The sequence below is a fragment of the Cebidichthys violaceus genome, unplaced genomic scaffold (assembly GCF_023349555.1).
Source record: "Cebidichthys violaceus isolate CVI_PGR_0920_01 unplaced genomic scaffold, fCebVio1.0.p SCAF_19, whole genome shotgun sequence".
NCBI lineage: Eukaryota > Metazoa > Chordata > Actinopteri > Perciformes > Stichaeidae > Cebidichthys > Cebidichthys violaceus.
In genome coordinates this window covers 10,858,023-10,875,023 of record NW_027176361.1, presented here as the reverse complement: position 1 = coordinate 10,875,023, position 17,001 = coordinate 10,858,023, and the positions used below count along the sequence as shown (strand labels likewise).

The window sequence follows — 17,001 nt, the reverse complement described above, 5'->3', positions numbered from 1 at the left end:
AAATATGTTAATTTCTTGTTATCAGAGACGACGCCTCATCAACAAACACAAACCGAGAGCTCGGATCTAATGTCGGTTTTTAGTCTCTTATTCCTGGATGCACTAAGAGACAGAGACAGCTGCAGATGGTGCACATATACTGTAACTGTTCTGTGACTGTTATGACTCGAGACAGCTAATGTAATCAGCTGTCGCCATCCTAACTCTAAGTCCCTATTTCATTTAAATCCATGTAGTGTCCTCTCATAAAATCCATAGGGGAATAGGGAATCCACAAAGTAGCACACAGTGTCCCTCAAATTTGTCACAACAAAGCGTAGTAAAAATAGCTCTGAAGGGATATGCATAGAAATGTGCTGGAGACCGAGAGCAAAGCAACATAAAGAAGTGGAGGGGGGCAGCCGGAGGAGGACTGAGCAGTCAAACGTATATTGTACTTCTAAGCATGTGAATCCTCCTCGACAAGAAATTGTGCTTCAGAGTTGCTGCGGCTTAGTAAATCTTTGCTCCTGTCCTACAGCCGGGGGAAAACACAGTATCCTGACTAGGAGCTGTACACTCACTGCTGCTTAAATAGGGCATCTGGGTAAAAGAAGGTGGGCACGACTATTTCTAAAGGCATTACCATCCGCGATCACACCCGCCTTCTGTTGGATCACCCAGGGGGTTCGGTGGCCGATAGCCTAGGAGGCGTTACAGCGAGAGTGAGAAGCCCCTCTGATGAACAGTAAATCGTCACTATTAAAGAAACTGATATGTAACATGTAATTTACTTTCTTTTGATACTGGCCATAGGGCAGCTTCTGAGTTATCGAATGCCTGAGAGGGAGGCGCTGAAGAAAGAAGAGGTTGGACAGGGACTGAGCGAATGGGGACATGAGAGATGACAAGAGCAAGGGAGGATGACAGACGAGTAGGACAGAGAAAGAGCGAGCCTGCATGAGGACGGAATGTCAAACAGACAGAGCGAGGGCATGGAGGGAGGGGCGGAGGCAGCGGATGACGGGCTTGATAAAAAAGAACAAAAGGAATCATGTAGTTGAAGACTGTGGCTGAGGAAGAGAGAGACATACAGTAATACATGGGAGTAAGAGGGTAAGAAAGAAGTAGGAGGAAGTATAGTGAGAACAATGGCAAGATAGCACAATGAAGAAGAGGATATTGAATGCTTGGCGAGTCACCTCCAGCTTCCCGACTCTTTTTTTCCAAGTGGAGCCATGGTTGACCGTGTGGTTGTGTCCCTGAGGCCATAGCTTCCTGTGTCCGGGTTGTTTGAGCAGAAAAGATGCTCATGGATGAAGGAAGGATAGGGTCGACCATTTAACAAGGGTTACTAATGCGTTACCAGGACTTGTGCTGAAGGGGCGGGGTCCCAATAGGTTAGTTTTTCTCCCTGTATTTCCTGAGGCTGATGGTTTTATCTATACTTATTCTTCCCCATATTTGCATCCCGCCTCTCCATGGGGACAACCCGCCATGCCACTTGGAATGTCCCAAAAGGAGTTGAAAGTTGTAATAAACCAGGATGTCTTTTTCTCCATTTTTAATTGTGTCTGGTTTTACTGAGCTTTTTATTTTGCTTTTAAGCTTCTGTAAAAAAGGCGTCACCTCCTGTGTGTCTGAGGAGTTGAAAGGTGTTATCAGGTTGGTGCAGGTTGCATCACTCTTGTGTGATGTCCGCTACAAACACTTCTTCAGCCAAAAGTGAACTGGAGAGTGAGCAGGTATAGCAGCTCTGCGTCGATGCAACCATCCTCCTCAACTTTATTTCTGAACATAGAGAGAAGTGGCTGGTCTCAGATGAGTTGCGGTGGGTAATTACTGGCTGAGCCGAGCCGAGCCGAGCCAGGGGAGTGGGCTGGGCTTGGGCTACGCTCGGCGTGCTAATGCACAGATTGCTTGTCAGAGGCTGTGAAATAATAGCTGTATATGTCTGCTACAACCCCCAGAATGTAGGTGGGGAGTACGGGAGGGGGCGGCGGCACTTAGCCCCTCCCCTGGTTATGAGTAGCTAACCCGGAGACCGAGGGAGATATTGAAGGGGGGGTATGGAGGATGATCTAAGCGTACCCATCCTCAGTGGAGGGGATATGAAAAGGACTGCAGCTGGAGAGAGTGGCATCTCTCTCCCTCCGCCGTCACCATTACGCCTCTCTCATCCTCCTTCTACTCCTGTTATCTCTCAGAGAGGAGGGATGCCATATGGTTGTAAGGAGCTTCTATCCAAAATGTTTTCTCTTAGCTGAGTCGCAGGGTGGGAGGGATGGCCCAGAATTCACCTCAGTCAATACGCCGCTTTGTGATGTGCAGAGAAGAAAGTTGGACCATTCGCATGCATCTTTATGGGTTTGTGCTCACAAATCCTTCGTGCGCCTGCAGAATTTCTAGTATCCCTATCAACAAACAAGAACTCCCCCAATTTCCATTTTCTTCTCCACAGGAAAAAAAAAAGAAGCAGGAGGGAGAAAGACTGGAGCACAATGGGGGTGGGATGCTGACAAAGTCGATTATGAAGTGTTCCCAAGTTATCTCCTCGGCACAAGGCTCTCTTTGGTAATTAAGAGCGTTTTGCTTTTTTATCCTCAGAAGTTGGGCCAGTTTGGGTAGAACACTATGAATTAATTGTGTTTGACAATGAAGATGAGGGGCCAAATGTGGCATGAAGCTAGACTGAAAGCCTTGCGAGGCAGCGTGGAACCCTGAGGTCCTTGAAGGCTACTGAGGGCGCCGAGATTGCGGCGGTGACTCTGCAGAGAGTAGACCGGATTTGATCAGATGTGGCTCTCTCTCTGATGCTGTATCTGTAACATAGATCTTCGGGAGGTGATACTGTCGAGGAAGAGACACAGAGAGAGATGGCGCGGCGGTCAGCTCAGGAGAATTGTCTCTCTTTTTACTCACTCCTACTGCGAAGTGTGCTGTTTTTAGGCCATTTCATGGTGGGGGACCATACAATAACAGCAGAGTCCCTTCTTTCAGCCGCCGTTTTTGCCACTGATGAGCAAGCATGTTCAAATTCTGACAATTTCCGCCAACTTCCGTCAAATATGGCCACGGCAGTGCAGGGAAGATCAAATGAGAACAAGACAGTAACTCAGCAGGGGACACAGCTCACCGTGGGGCTGCTGAAAGACAGACTCAGACGGATTTACGCTCTGCTGACGGCAGCCTTATGTGAACGAATCTCTGAAATGAAGCCGGGATCATCATGAATACTTGATCTGGACCAACGCCTGGCCTGGAGATGTTGATTTGGGCTCTGGTCCCACATCAAGTGGGAGGACTTGATTGCCTTTGATTAGTGAATAAGTGCGCTCACACCAGACTATAAAACCCTGAACATTAAACATGGTTCTCCAGCTTTGCACTATAGCTTTTAGGCCACAGAGACCAGGTGTTGTATTCCTCCCTGCACTGATGTAGCTCAACTCGGAGCTTGATCGTCGTGTTGTTTGGAAGCTCCAGAGGGATTGACTCCTCAACAGAAGAAGATATAAAGCTCCAATTCTTCGAGGAGCTTTATTCGCTTCCTTGCTCATCTGCTAAAGGGAAAAGCTAAAGGGAGTTGATTCTTACTGGTTATTTGTAATCTTTGTAAGCTCCCTGATGAGATCAGCAAGCAGCAACACATTATTATTGCCTCTAGAGAAACGCGTGTCGGGTTTTTTGGAGAGGGATGGCGTTAACGGTCGAGGAGAAAACAAGACGAGGAACAAAGCAGAGGGAGGGGCAGGAGCAGAGCAGAAAACCTGGAGTGACAGATCCATCGCAAGCCGAGAGAAAGACACAGGGAAAAGAGGATGCGTCTCAGTAAGTTTTGGCACGGATAGAGCTGTTGAAAACTTTTTGGCACCCTGACTTTTCCCCTCCATTGGGTCCCAGTAATGGCTGCCGTTTTGGATTTAGTCAGCGGGCAGAGTCGGCCAGAGATGCCCGCTCTGATCTCCCTCACAGACGGTAGCCTCGGAATGAGATGCAGTGACACAGCCCGGCGCCAAAGCACAGCTCTCCTCCAGGACACTGCTGGCTCCATTGACTTCCATTACATCCCAGTGTGACTAAAACACCGATTCGGGAGAGCCATTGCGAGCGATTAGCGCTGTTATTTTGTTTCCGAGGGACGCAGGGTTTTTCAATGCTCGTTGAATCTCACAGAATTGATGAAACATTAAAGGCACTTGGAGAGGAGACCCGTGGGGCTGATTGTTTTCGTGCACTCTGGTCAAGACCCTTCGATGCGTTCATGTAATAAAATCGCCACATGTCGGAGAAACCGAAACCCCATGTTGGTAACACAGCCTGGACTATTACTGGATTACAGGATGAACGGTGCAGGCTGCTTACCACAAGTCTGCTACTCTCACTCAGACATTCATACACCTTTCACCCTGCACAGCACATGACATACAGCACAGTAGACTCAAAACACGTTCCTCAGTGGCGAAAACAATAAATGTTAAAGGGACCTCAATTTCAAACACATTTCGTTGAAGTGATCCAGAGCAGAAGCGTAATTTTTTGGAATTTGGCGTTCAGTTACTTGCTTTGTTTTAACCCTCTGAGTATTGCATCACGTGGAGGTGGAGACAAGGGGAGCAAGATGCCAGCAGGAGATTTGTTTCTTTTAGTAGTAGTTAGAACTTAGTTAGCTTTTTTTTTTTATTTTCGTTTTGTTTTCTTTTTGTCCCAAGTGATCGCCGCAACCTGTCCAAGTTCTTCCAAATACTGACATCCAGGTCCAATTGCGTTCGAATGTTAAACATCATTTATAACAAGGTTATAACTGAGGGCTCTCTGAATTTGTCACCAGCGGGGCAAAGCTGGAAGCGTCTCGAATGGTTTCCAATTTGCAGCGGAGGGTGGGGAATCGGGAGAGAAGCCCTCAGCGGTTAGTGTGGGTGGAGTTTGATTTGCTGTTAGGTGGTTAGATTCTGCTTCGACGTTTCTTAGCTTTATGTTCTAGCCGCTTCCTCATCAAAGCAACAGCTTTAACCCTTTGAGTTTTGGAAATGTCCCCTAATCCCCCTCATTATTCTAGACTAACATGTCTTGTATGCAAACAGTATCTCAAACGTATCAAAACCACTTTGCCTTTTCAGTCCATGACGTGTGTGTGTGTGTGTGTGTGTGTGTGTGACATTTCTTTAACGAATCCAAACAAATTAACAAATGAGCAACATTTTTTTTTGGAGCGCTCCCTGATCAAAGCCCTCACTTGAGGCTTGATGGGGATTATTTGTTTATTTCCTCTTGCTACTTTCTCAAGGCTCTCATCTAAATGATTGGATGCAGATTCATTTAAAACTATAGAAGAAAGAGCATAATGCATTCCGTTTCAAGCTCATTCTCTTTAGACTTTCATGGCATGCACAAATCATTTTAAAATTGGATAAGCCATTTTTTATTGATCCAATTTTTCCTCCAACTTTAATCTCCCAAGTCTTTTTGATTTTTATTTGTGTCCTAACTTCTGCCGGGGAAGTTAGGACTACCCCCCCCCCCAATGTACAGGAGGAGAGCAATAAAGTTCATATGAGCTGGAGAAGAAAGCACGGATTGTTTTGTTTTCATGAAATAAATATGCAAGAGCTTCATTTATCTCGTCTGTCACATGAATACTTCCCTCTGCTCTCTGAGACTCTTTCTATCATCTGAGTACAATATTTGAAGCTTTAAATGAATGATAATCTCAACACATCTCTGATACAAAACCTAAGTCTATGAGCTTTTGGACATTCTAATAATCTACACCAAAACCATCCATTTATATAGCTTCTATATAAATTATAGTTGTTTGAAACTACCAGACTTCCCAAAAAGCACAGAAGTGCATGAGAAATAAATGTCTTAAATGCTTTTATTGCAACGCAGAAACTATTTTAAGACTCGGCCCCATTCAGCTGTCTGTCTGATTTATTTTACTCCTCTCTCTCTCTTTTTTTTTTTTTTTTTTTTTTGTGAATCAACCACCTTCAGCAGCACAAACACACAGCACAAGACAAAGACAAAGAGGTTGGGACATTCGGCACTCAAAGGGTTAAAGGATCATCGCTTTGTTGGTGCCACACTGGACACTTGTGGCATTAATTATGCGTTACGTCGGGGCGGTGAATTGCCCCGCGTGCTGCAAATGAAGGCAGACTGATTACTGAACAAACACAACAGTCCCTTTAACTTTTAGTGACTTTCATGGGGGATTCTTGTCTTTTTTTTTCCTTCTTAGAAATCCAGGGATCATTTTTGTTTTCATGAATGACTAAATATAGTCAATGCATATTCACATTCAGCCAACAAAAGACACAGGAAAGAAGCAAACGGAATCAATAGGCTATTTACATTAGGTTATTAGGGGGTTATGTCGGGTTATTTGGGGGTTAATTCTCTGAAGAGATGCAGCCCCAGTTTAAGGTGCTTTGGATATGGTCCCTTGCATACCAATGCTACAGAATGGCATGAATATTAAAAACTATATACTGTTGTTTGCCAATTATTACACAGTAAACTGCCTCAACTGGGCAAGCTGGGCTGTACAATTTAGGCAAATGTATGATTTTTCAGGTCAGTTTTCACACCAATTGAGATCGGATGGAATGAGTTATAATGCATCAGCCGATTACTGCTGGGCATGTTACATCTGCAGCGGATTGAAGGGGACCTACAGTTCTGTTAGAGAGCCAAATCACAATCACCCCTGTTGCGTGGCACTGCACCTCCTCCAGAGTGGTGGTTAACGGAAGGTTAAGCGGTTAGATCATTAGTGGAGTTAAAGGGATTTTATTACCTTTGTCGAGTAGCCACTCGTCAACTACCCGACCAAGTCGGTATGGGATTCTTTGTCTAGCAATAGCCAGGCGCTCATTATCAAAGTTCCCTTTAAGAAATTTGGAAAAGACAAATTAAGAGAGGTTACAAAGACATCTGGAAGTTGAAAGGTTAGAGGTTAGAAGGGCAACATGGCAAATGTTTAGCAAGTTATGTACTTTAAATCAGCTTTAGTTAGGACAGGAAGAACTTGAGGATGTGTTTTTGGGCTGGTTTGTTTGGTTAGACAAGTTAACAGCATTCTAGTTACCTTGAGTTTAAGTGCTTGTTTTTTAAACAGATTTATGAATTATTTAGATATAGTGTGACTGCATTTGTAGAAACTAATGACATCCGCAAAGTGAATACAATTTAGAAATGCATTAGCAGTAATGAAGTAAGTTTAGCTAGAATCACACACAGAAACATCAGTCATTGAACAGAATTACTACGCTGTGAAGGAATAAAGCAGAACAAAAAAGATATTTCAATGTCAGCAATACAGCATTGTTATTTCACATGAGATAATCACAGTACTAAAACACATTTCATGGTTGTTTCAAGGAAGACATATTTCGGTTGCCACCGCACACAAAAGAGATTGTGAGAAACTCATCTCCTCCCAAATCCGACAACAGGATGGCATTCTTCCCGTGGAGCGTCACTTCCGTTTGGATCCGACGGCTCTACTTCAACTGAAGCGAAAAAGGATTTACTGAAACCGTCGCCGGTGTTTTTTCCTCTTCTTTTTTCCCTCCCCTTATGCATTAATTGAGCACTTCTCAGTGGCACTTGGCAATTAGCATCACTTCATCAGCGTGTCAAAGAAGTTTCATCACCGCTGCACAAACTTATTATCCCTCACTTCACTTCAATCAACCTCTGGGTCATGCTGTGTGCATCTCCAGCGCTGTCAATAGAACCGGAGGCGGAATTAGGCGAGATGGCGGCTGATGAAGGCCGGGCAGGGGGCTTGATGAAGCCTAATGCGGTGGCAATGTCAGAGGTTTAATTAGGACTCATTGTCTATGTCAAACGGCAATCTTCGCAGATTATAGTCTATGCTAGCACAGTGATTCACAAAAAAATGGGGTCAGGGAATCCCCAGGCATCCTTGAGGAGGACAAGGTTCTGGGGGGGTTCCCAAAAAATGAGGAATATGCTGTTATCATTGTGATTTACTGGAATTTACTTGGCTCAGTGGTAGAGCAGGGTCGTCCTTCAATCAGAGGGTCGGCGGTTCGAGTCGAGCAATTAGGGGTTAAGCGAGACACTTAACCCCAAATTGCTCCCGTAGGCTGTGCCTGCGGCGTGTGAACGGGTATGGATGTTAGAGTCCTGATGGCAGGCGGCACTTTGCATGGAAGCCCCTGTCATTGGTGTGTGAATGAGTGTGAACGGGTGACTGATGACATGTAGTGTTAAAGCACTTAGAGTGGTCGGAAGACTAGAAAAGTGCTATACAAGTACAAGTCCATTTACCATTTATCCAATTTACAACATTCATGAGTGAGAAACTAGATCAAAAATGTGTCACCTGCCACTTACAAGGTGCTATGGGCTCTAAGGGTTCAGACCAGTCTCGACAGTTAAACAACGGAAACAATGCATCATTCTCACACTGGTTCTCTACACTCAGGAACCGGAGCTTTAGGTGTGAACCGGCCCCCTACAATATGTCAAAGTGTACTCAATGATCCCCCACCACCTCAAGCACCACAGAACTCAGAAAAATCAAGCTCCAAGTATTTACTGCTGGCTCTGTTATCATGAGCCACTGTAAGCCAAACGGAACCACGGTGTGGTGAAATGGATTCCGTGATTTCCCCCTAAATCAACACTGAACAAAATCGGCTGTTGTCTCTGACAACACAATATGAGCAATTTTGGGCCTGAATGTGAGTCTGACATGGAATGTCGGAGAGCCGTTGGCTTATGAAATTGTCTGCGGGGAGACCCGGTGAAGATTGAAGCGGAGTTTGGGAGCGAACAGTAAACAGGCGGAGCTCTGAAGTCTATCCTGCATCCTCACCAGTGCACTTTGATTTTGCTCCCCCCACTGCTCTGTGCTGCTGCAGTGATCTAAAATAGACCACCTCTCAGTTCTGCAGTACCTACTTCCACTCCCCAGGGGTCTCTCTACCCACGCATGCCTGCGCAATACCGGCTCACACAGGCGTGTGTGTGTGTGTGTGTGTGTGTGTGTGTGTGTGTGTGTGTGTGTGTGTGTGTGTGCTGTGTATGAACAGTTTGTGCATGGCAAAGAGGGCCACTGTCAAAAAGATAACAAGAATTGAACGGGTACGGAAGGAGGGGAATGAATGACGGCTGGCATGGCAGATGGAGAAGCAAGCAGGATGAACATGTACCAGATGACTTAGTGACATTCGTACGTTGCACCTGGAGCTGTCGGCGTTCATCAATGCGGATGAGGACTGTCAATAAAAGGTGCAGGTCATACACAGGAAGTCACAGATTGCCAGCGGGTGTTTTCCTCCATCTACAATTTATAATGGCCAGTAATTATGATTTTATTACTTCTACAGTTTGGAAACAATGATGACGTGCGCCCGCAGTTTGGTAACGGAAGTACGCCAAAGTGCAAAAGCTTGTCAAGCTACGTAAGGGCATCAAGCACCAACGATGGCAAATGCAACCTGAACAACTTGACTTTCCAGTGTGTTGTATGCGAGTGGTCAGATGAGCACATGGTGGAGAAACCTGGCGAGTAACGTCACACCAGAGAGAAATTAGGAGCATATGAACTTCTTTATCTGTGGTCCTGTGCAGAACGTCAAACACCAGGATATAGCATTTTTGATCAGTCCTGTGGAAGTCGACACGTTTAATTAATAGTCTGCAGCTAAAGACTCCAGCGGTGTTTCGGTTTGACGAGTGACTGTGTTAACTGGTGCCTCTTAGCCAAATTTTCCGTGTTTACTTGTAGTAACAGAACATGGTGTCCTCTTAAAAGCGATTTAAAAAATGTTTGAATTTTTTTAAATCCAAAATTTTAAATATATAAGCGATCGTGGATGCATTTGCCTGTAAGTCACCAGTTAACACGGTCACTCCTTAAACTGAAACACCTGTTGGTCTGAAAACGGTCGAGATCCTGTCGAACTTATATCTATTCTGACAACCGAACATGCAACAACCAGACATGTTGATGCTGGTAACGGTTTTAATTAACACATCAACATGCACATGCATATATCTGATGACGTCGACTGTAAAAGGGTCAATAATACCTCAATCAACCCAACGTTTTTTGGAAACATTTTCCAGCCCTTCTTCTAGCAGCAACCTGTTACCACCCGCGATGGCAGCAAACATGTTCGTGTGACCAATTACATGCATGCGTTCACACTGCACTTAAGATTAGCTAGGTACCACTCTGCCTTCCGGAGAGGAAAGGCAGTGCGGCAATTATAGGGCGCCGGACGCACGCACAACCCCACTTTAGAGGTGACATGGGCACTCTGCAGCAATCACTGAAGTAGGGGTGGTGGTGGATGGCGGAGGGGGGTGGGGGGGTGAGGTTGTTGAGAAAAGGCAATCCAAATAATATCAGAGTGAAGTAAAAATAGTGGGAGGCAGCAGTCCTTAGTGAGATGAATCAATCCTGTTCTTCTCCTACTGCTGCATCGTCCACACACCTGACTAAACCTCCTCCCTCTTCCAACTATCTTGTCTGAGTCACACCGAGGCAGCCCCCAATGAGGGGGGGGGGGGGCAATTTTATTATCAACCATGTAATAGTTGATGATGTGCATCAGCCCTGAGAGATGTAGTTCTCCCTCTAGTGGCAGCCGTTGGACACCGCAGACAGGAAACTACGCCTCAGATGTGTTTTTCCCCCTGTGCCTCCTCTGTGGAAGGATTCCTTCCTTTTCTATTTTCCTTAATCCTTGTTTCACTCACTTACAATATTGTCCTTCCCTTGTTCTCCAACAATCATTCGGCCACACTTCATACTCCTTACCCTCCTTCCATGCCCCATTCTCTCCTTGAACCTCCACTACCTCCCTCTTGTCTCCCAATTCCCTCCACTTCCATTATTCCTTATTTAGCTTTTGCTCCTCCTTCCTTCCTCCACAATCATCTCTTTTTATTAATCCACTCCCCTCACATGTCTTCCATCCATCTTTGTCCTCTATACCTTATTTCTTCCCTACATCCAAAGTATCTTCCTTACTTCTTCATCCCTCCTACTTAAATACCTTTTGTTTTGTTCACCATCACTCCATCCCCCCCCCATCCCTCTTCACTGCCTGGTAACAGAGTGAGTATTATTACAAGGACATTTAATGCAGTACACAAGCACTGCCATCCATTACTACAGACACACACAGAGACTGACTAAGTGTGTATCAGGGGAAGTAATAAGAGTGAAGTGTGTGTGTGTGTGTGTGTGTGTGTGTGTGTACAGTATGCAAATGTGTGTGTATTCTTTCCCTGGCAAACACCGGTGAGTGACAACATCCTCATCAACGTCCCGAAAAATGGCGGAGGAATCAACAAACAATGGTCCGCTCGAAAACGAAACGATGGACAAGGGGAAGAAAAAGTGACGGCGACCATGGAGAGCAGGATGCGATGTGATGAATGAAAAGTGTGTGGAGCAGCGGGAAAATAATCCCACAAAGTTCTGATGGATGGGGGGTTTTTTTTGTGTCGTCCACACTGTCGGAGAAGCTAAAGTCCTCTGCGTCCCGCTTGTTGGTTTGCACGTGTTTGCGCTCGCATCCTTGGAGAAATAAGTCATTCTGAGTGAAACCAGTGAAACTTTTCCCTTCTCGCCCGCCTCCCCCACCGGCTGAAGCCTGCTCTGCATGAGAATGGGGGGATAGATTAAACAGCTGGGCCCTTGTCTGCCCCCCCCCCCCCGCCATTATCGCACTCCCAAGACTATTGCTGGATGTGAAAGAAAGTAAAACAATGCTATCGGAACTGGCGCTCAAGGAAATCTGATATTCAAGAGAGAGAAAAATGATCTAGACGCAAAACTTTTGAGGCATTTATTATTCTTAAATTGCCAACCTTCTCTACTGCACACAGCGGCTACAGTGTGATTAACATTATCTTACAGGTGAAATTAAAGAATGCCTTTTCAACCCTTTTAGATCACATCCCATATGTAACAGCATACTCAATAATAATTACAAAAACTGCATTTCTTCATATTTTTATATCATAATTCAATCATCTGTGTGCGCTTAACTAAGCTAGTAACGGGCCAATTTTAGACAACATTGTGCAACATTACAACCCCGCCCACTTTTTAGCAGGCCAATCGAATGCAAAGCACTGACGTGAGTTTCCCGGGGACTTTGAAGGCCCATTGCGCAGACTTATTTTACATGTCAAAGTTAAACTACTTAGTCAAGGGCAGGAACTCTCAACAGCTGTATACCGTTTTCTGTGAGTGTCTAATTAAAAATGCTATTTGCATCGTGGGAAATGCAGGATTCTAGGGATCTATAATGGTGATGAGGCGCATGCAAACATGTCTCATTCACAATAAACTGAGAAACCTGTCTCCGTCCTGGATTGTGATGCATTAAGTCATACAGGAATCATCCCTTTGACTGTTAGCCGACATGTTATGTGCTCACTTATGTGCAGCAGTCACAAGCCAGTTATGTGGCGCAAACATGGCCTTAACACCAATGGGTAACTATTTCATTCTAAGGCTTGGTAGTTCAGACGACAGAAAGAGACATTATCGGTATTTTGTTAATGATCTACTACAGCAGGAATTCTCCTATTCATCAGACATGCTGTGTAATTGGTGGACATATGGGCAAAAAGCTTGTGCATTCTAATTAGAAATGCATATGAATAGTTTATCTCAAATCAAACATCAGAGGCTGGTCCGTACTTATCCACACCAGTCATGGGTGTATGGCCAGCCAACACGCCTGTGGCTCTGGACCGCCCGAGGCTCAGAACCCCCCCCCCCCCCCCGAAACACTGGTGGTATCTCCACTGTGGGAGCCAGAAAAAAAAAATCTGTGTTCGCCGCCTGCAGCGTCGGCTGGATTAACAGCCATGACGGGACCCGTCCTGGGCAGGTATCACAGATGCTGCACTAGGGGGCAGGGCAAGGGCATGCTGATGGACTGGCACTTCAGGGAGACACAGAGCGAGCCGGAGGACGACAGAGAGACCCTCCCGCCGTCCTCGGAGAGTAGAGCGTCTTGTGTCTCTGTCTGTCTGGGAGGGCTGGGTGCTGATAATCCAGCATATGAATCACACACTGTTCCGTCTCGCTATGTCTCCTTCTGTGTCGGTACATATGTGTGCGTCTGTGTTACACGTGAGTGTGTGTCTGTGTGTGTGTGTGTGTGTGTGTGTGTGTGTGTGTGTGTGTGTGTGTGTGTGTGTGGAGACCCACCAAGGAGCCAACTGCATATCATGTAGCTCTGCAGGCAGCCAGATGCCCTTGTACAGGACACCCACATCGGAAATCCATCCACAAGAATGGAGATTACACTGGAGATGATTGGCCACCAGCCATCTCTCCCTCCCTCCCTCCCTCTCACAGAAAGCGCTCTCCGTCGAACTAGCCTCATTCTGTTTTTCATTAGGTAACTTTAGATGGATTGCTCTCATATCCACTGGATGTTTTGGAGCAGATGGGGAGAAGAACCACTGCCCTATTCACCGTCGCCCCGCGCTTGCTTCTAAATTCATCCCTGCGGAAATGTCCATCTTATCAAACATTTTTGTCCTAAAGTCCTAGAAGTCTTATTTTCTTAAAACAAGTATTTAAGCTTCAGGAGGCAGGATGTGACACGGATGAAGTTGCGGTCATGTAGTCAGTTTTTCAATTTAGTTATAAACAACCGAGTCTCTTGCCGTTCCTCAAATTTGAACCCTTACCGACAGAAGTCCCCAAATATCGCCGTCCCTCCGGTCAGTCATGACCCTTCTCTTCAGGGTATCTGTAATCTTCCGGTTTATCACCTGCTATGCGATGGAAACGCCATCAACGCGCAGCGAATGCTCCAGACAATGACCGGCTCTATTCACAGATGGGCTCAATCGGACGTTAAACAGACCGGAGCTGCCAGAGTAAAGTCTGTTTAATGGCCTGGTCCGGGTGATTTGGACATTTGCGCTCTCACATACAGCTCCTCCGGATAATACGTTTCAGGGTTGCAGTGGATGTGTGTAAGGGGCTTTTAATGAACAGTTAGATTTGTCTTAAAGAAATGTGTAGGATTTAATGGCATTTAGGGCAGATTGACATTAACTTATAACCCTCTGCAAACCCCTCGCTTTCCGAGCGCATCTGAAAACTACGGTGGCCTTCCGCAAAAGAAAAAAAAAAAAAAAAAAAAGGCTCTCTGTAGAGCCAGTGTTTGTCCGTTCTGGGCTAACATGGCGGACTCTGTAAAGAGGACCTTATGTGGATATGAAGGGCTCCTTCTAACGAAAACATGATTCTTAGTTACGGTGATGATACACCAATGAAAACATATTTCATATATATAAATATATATTATATTCAATCTCCGCTAATAGATCCCACTCAATGCTACACACTGGTCCTGGAAAACAAGACTTTAAGGCCTCAAAACTAGATAAAAAGTCCACGAACAGACATGTTTCAGGAGCGCATTTTAATCTTTTCAGCCAAAGATTGCAGGAAAGTTGTGTTTCTTCATGTGAAACGCGTAGGAAAGTGAAGCGGTTTACCTACCCACCACACGCCTTTGTTCAATGTAAATACATCACCCAGCGCTGCTGTCAGCGCGCGTTTGAAACAAACGATACCTCACTGCTTTAACTGCTTGATCATCTTTCATCCGCGCAGCAGTTATCAATCCAACGTGCTCGTTTCCATTTCCTTCCCTCTCTCTCTCCTCTCTCGCTTCGACAGGATCCTCGCCACCTTTCATCTCGGCCACGGTGGATTTGCGCGAGGGTGGCTTGCCGGAGTGAGCCAGGGAAAGCCCCCCCCCCCACCCCCCCACTCATGTGGAAATCAAAGCTGTCACTTCTCTAATTACCTAAAGCAATCTTTTCCCTCTCCTGCTCTGCACTACTTAGCTGTGTCTGCTCCCCCCCCCCTCATCATTACTTGCTGCACTATTTCTCTGTTCCCCCTCTCTCTCCATCATCCCATAGCCACAGGCCAATAATTGGAGATACCTTCCAACTGTGCAAGATCCAATCAGAAGGAGTCACAGAGCACCAGAGGCCCAATAAGAACACGCTGAACGGGGGGGGGGGGAGACACTGTCATCAGTGACAAGTGACTCAGCTGGCTGACCGCAATTAACTCTCTCACTTTTTTTTGCTGTACTTAACAGAATTTAATGATGAGTGAAATCAAAATCCAAACTATGACAGATGTCAGTTATGTGTTGTATAAGATCAACGGCCTAAAAAGCACTCGCAATTCCCTCTGGGGAGTGATTAGACACGCAATGAGACTTTGAAAACTTTATTAATAACTATGAGAATAATGAACATGTTTAATGCATGTGGTAAATTAGGTTAAAGAATTACTGAGCATCTTCATGGGATCATCTGCACTGAAACAGGGACGAAGTATTTAAATCCTTTGCTTGACTGTTTTCAAAAATGTACTGAAAGTTACTGTGATGAACTTTGAACAGGTTATGTAACAGTGTCAATTTAATACTGATGCCTTTATATGACCTAAATAAGTAAACGAGACCAGTGACAAGATCGGCCATTTCAATATAGTTACTCTTAATGCCTGTTATCGATGCCACCGGGTCAGATTCCTGAACATGTTTAGCACCTCCCTTTATTATGGGTTTAAACTTAATTATAGTTTTCATTTTAGAACAAAAAAATCAATTCAATTGATTAATGGAAAACAATAAACGGGCAGATTGACCTGTAACTGTGAAGCCCTGGGTCATTTTGGAGGCTGCAGACTGTGTTATACTGAGAGGTGTCTCTCATACACATGCAGTCATTTTAGCTAGGTGTACCTAACAAACTGGTAACGGAGTATAATTGGATGGGAGCCGGTTGAAGCGGAGCTCATTTTTATAACTTCATATACTGAGTTTCATCTTTAATGCGCATTATGAGACGGTCATATATTTTTATGTAGAATCTTAACCTACAAAGTAACTAATACCTATAGTAGCAGTCAAATATATAGCGGAGTAAAAAGGTAATTTCTACCTTAAACGTTGGAGTGGAAGTTAAATGTATCAGAACGGTTTTTTTTAAGCTTCTAAAATGGAATGACTTAAATCAAGAATAAGTCTAAGTGTAATTACCGGCTGTAGCGACGACTCGGTAGATGCTCTGTACTTAGATCACACTGCCTGGTGCTGCTGCAACAGTGCATATTGTAATTACCTTAAGCGCCATTAATGACAAAGAGCACCACGAGCTAGCAGACGAACGAGCCTAGCTGACGGCATACAGAGGTGCTCCTCCGACACAGAAAGACAGAGCAGATGATTTCAGTTCATCGGCCATCTTCTGCTCGGTGGACCGTCGAAGTCACACGGCGCCGCTTCCACACTCCCCTGCTTGGAGGCCCGAGCCAGTGAAGGGAAATCTCGTCCACGCTCGGCTAAAGTCTATATGCTTCCAGCCATTTGCCCGACTGTGTCGGCTTGTGCAGAGTGCACCCCTCTCCTGTCCTGCTCCTGTTGCTCCTCTCTACTTTTAGCATTTCGACTTCCACCGCTGAGTGCTCTTATATTGTTTTTTTTGCCAAGAGGGAAGCGGTTCTGGCCTGCCTCGACCTCCCCTCCTCACGTTTATCTGCCTTGGTTATTCACAATTGGTTTCCTTTTCTCCCTCTCTGAGTGTGGAGGACGCAAAAGACAAAAGATGGATATCTAGACACAGCGGAGACGCGATAAAAAGGGGGTAGGAGGAAGGAAATCGGCGGCCGGGAGCTTTCGCTGACCCCTGTTTCTAGGAACATTTATCCGAGGAGTAAGAACACCGTAACGGCTCAGTCGGAGGAGCTGCAGCTGACCTCGCTGGCACAAAAGAGAAGACACGTCTCTCTTGTTCCCCCTCTTTTCTCTGTCTCTAATGGTCAGCCTTCACGCTGAGCGGATCCCCTAAACGCCTTACAGAATGAAAACAGGGCATGACAACAGCCCCGTCTTTGCACTGCGTTTATCTTTCTGGTTTTTTCTTCCTGCCCTTGATTTTGTGCGTTGGCCTCCTCGAAAATGAACA

The 17,001-nt window shown here is 45.4% G+C and overlaps 1 protein-coding gene across 16 annotated transcripts in view; it reads right to left on the bottom strand.

Annotated features, from left to right (window-relative positions):
• Window positions 1-17,001, bottom strand: part of nrxn2b (neurexin 2b) — a 645,600-nt gene that overhangs the window by 24,234 nt on the left and 604,365 nt on the right. For 12 of the 16 annotated variants that reach the window (XM_068713609.1, XM_068713607.1, XM_068713608.1 and 9 more), the window contains one exon: window positions 6,782-6,871. The exons of the other annotated variants lie outside the window; for them this stretch is intronic. In XM_068713609.1, coding sequence (XP_068569710.1) covers window positions 6,782-6,871 — 90 coding nt within the window. The remainder of the gene's footprint in view (window positions 1-6,781; window positions 6,872-17,001) is intronic. 16 annotated transcript variants of the gene reach the window in all.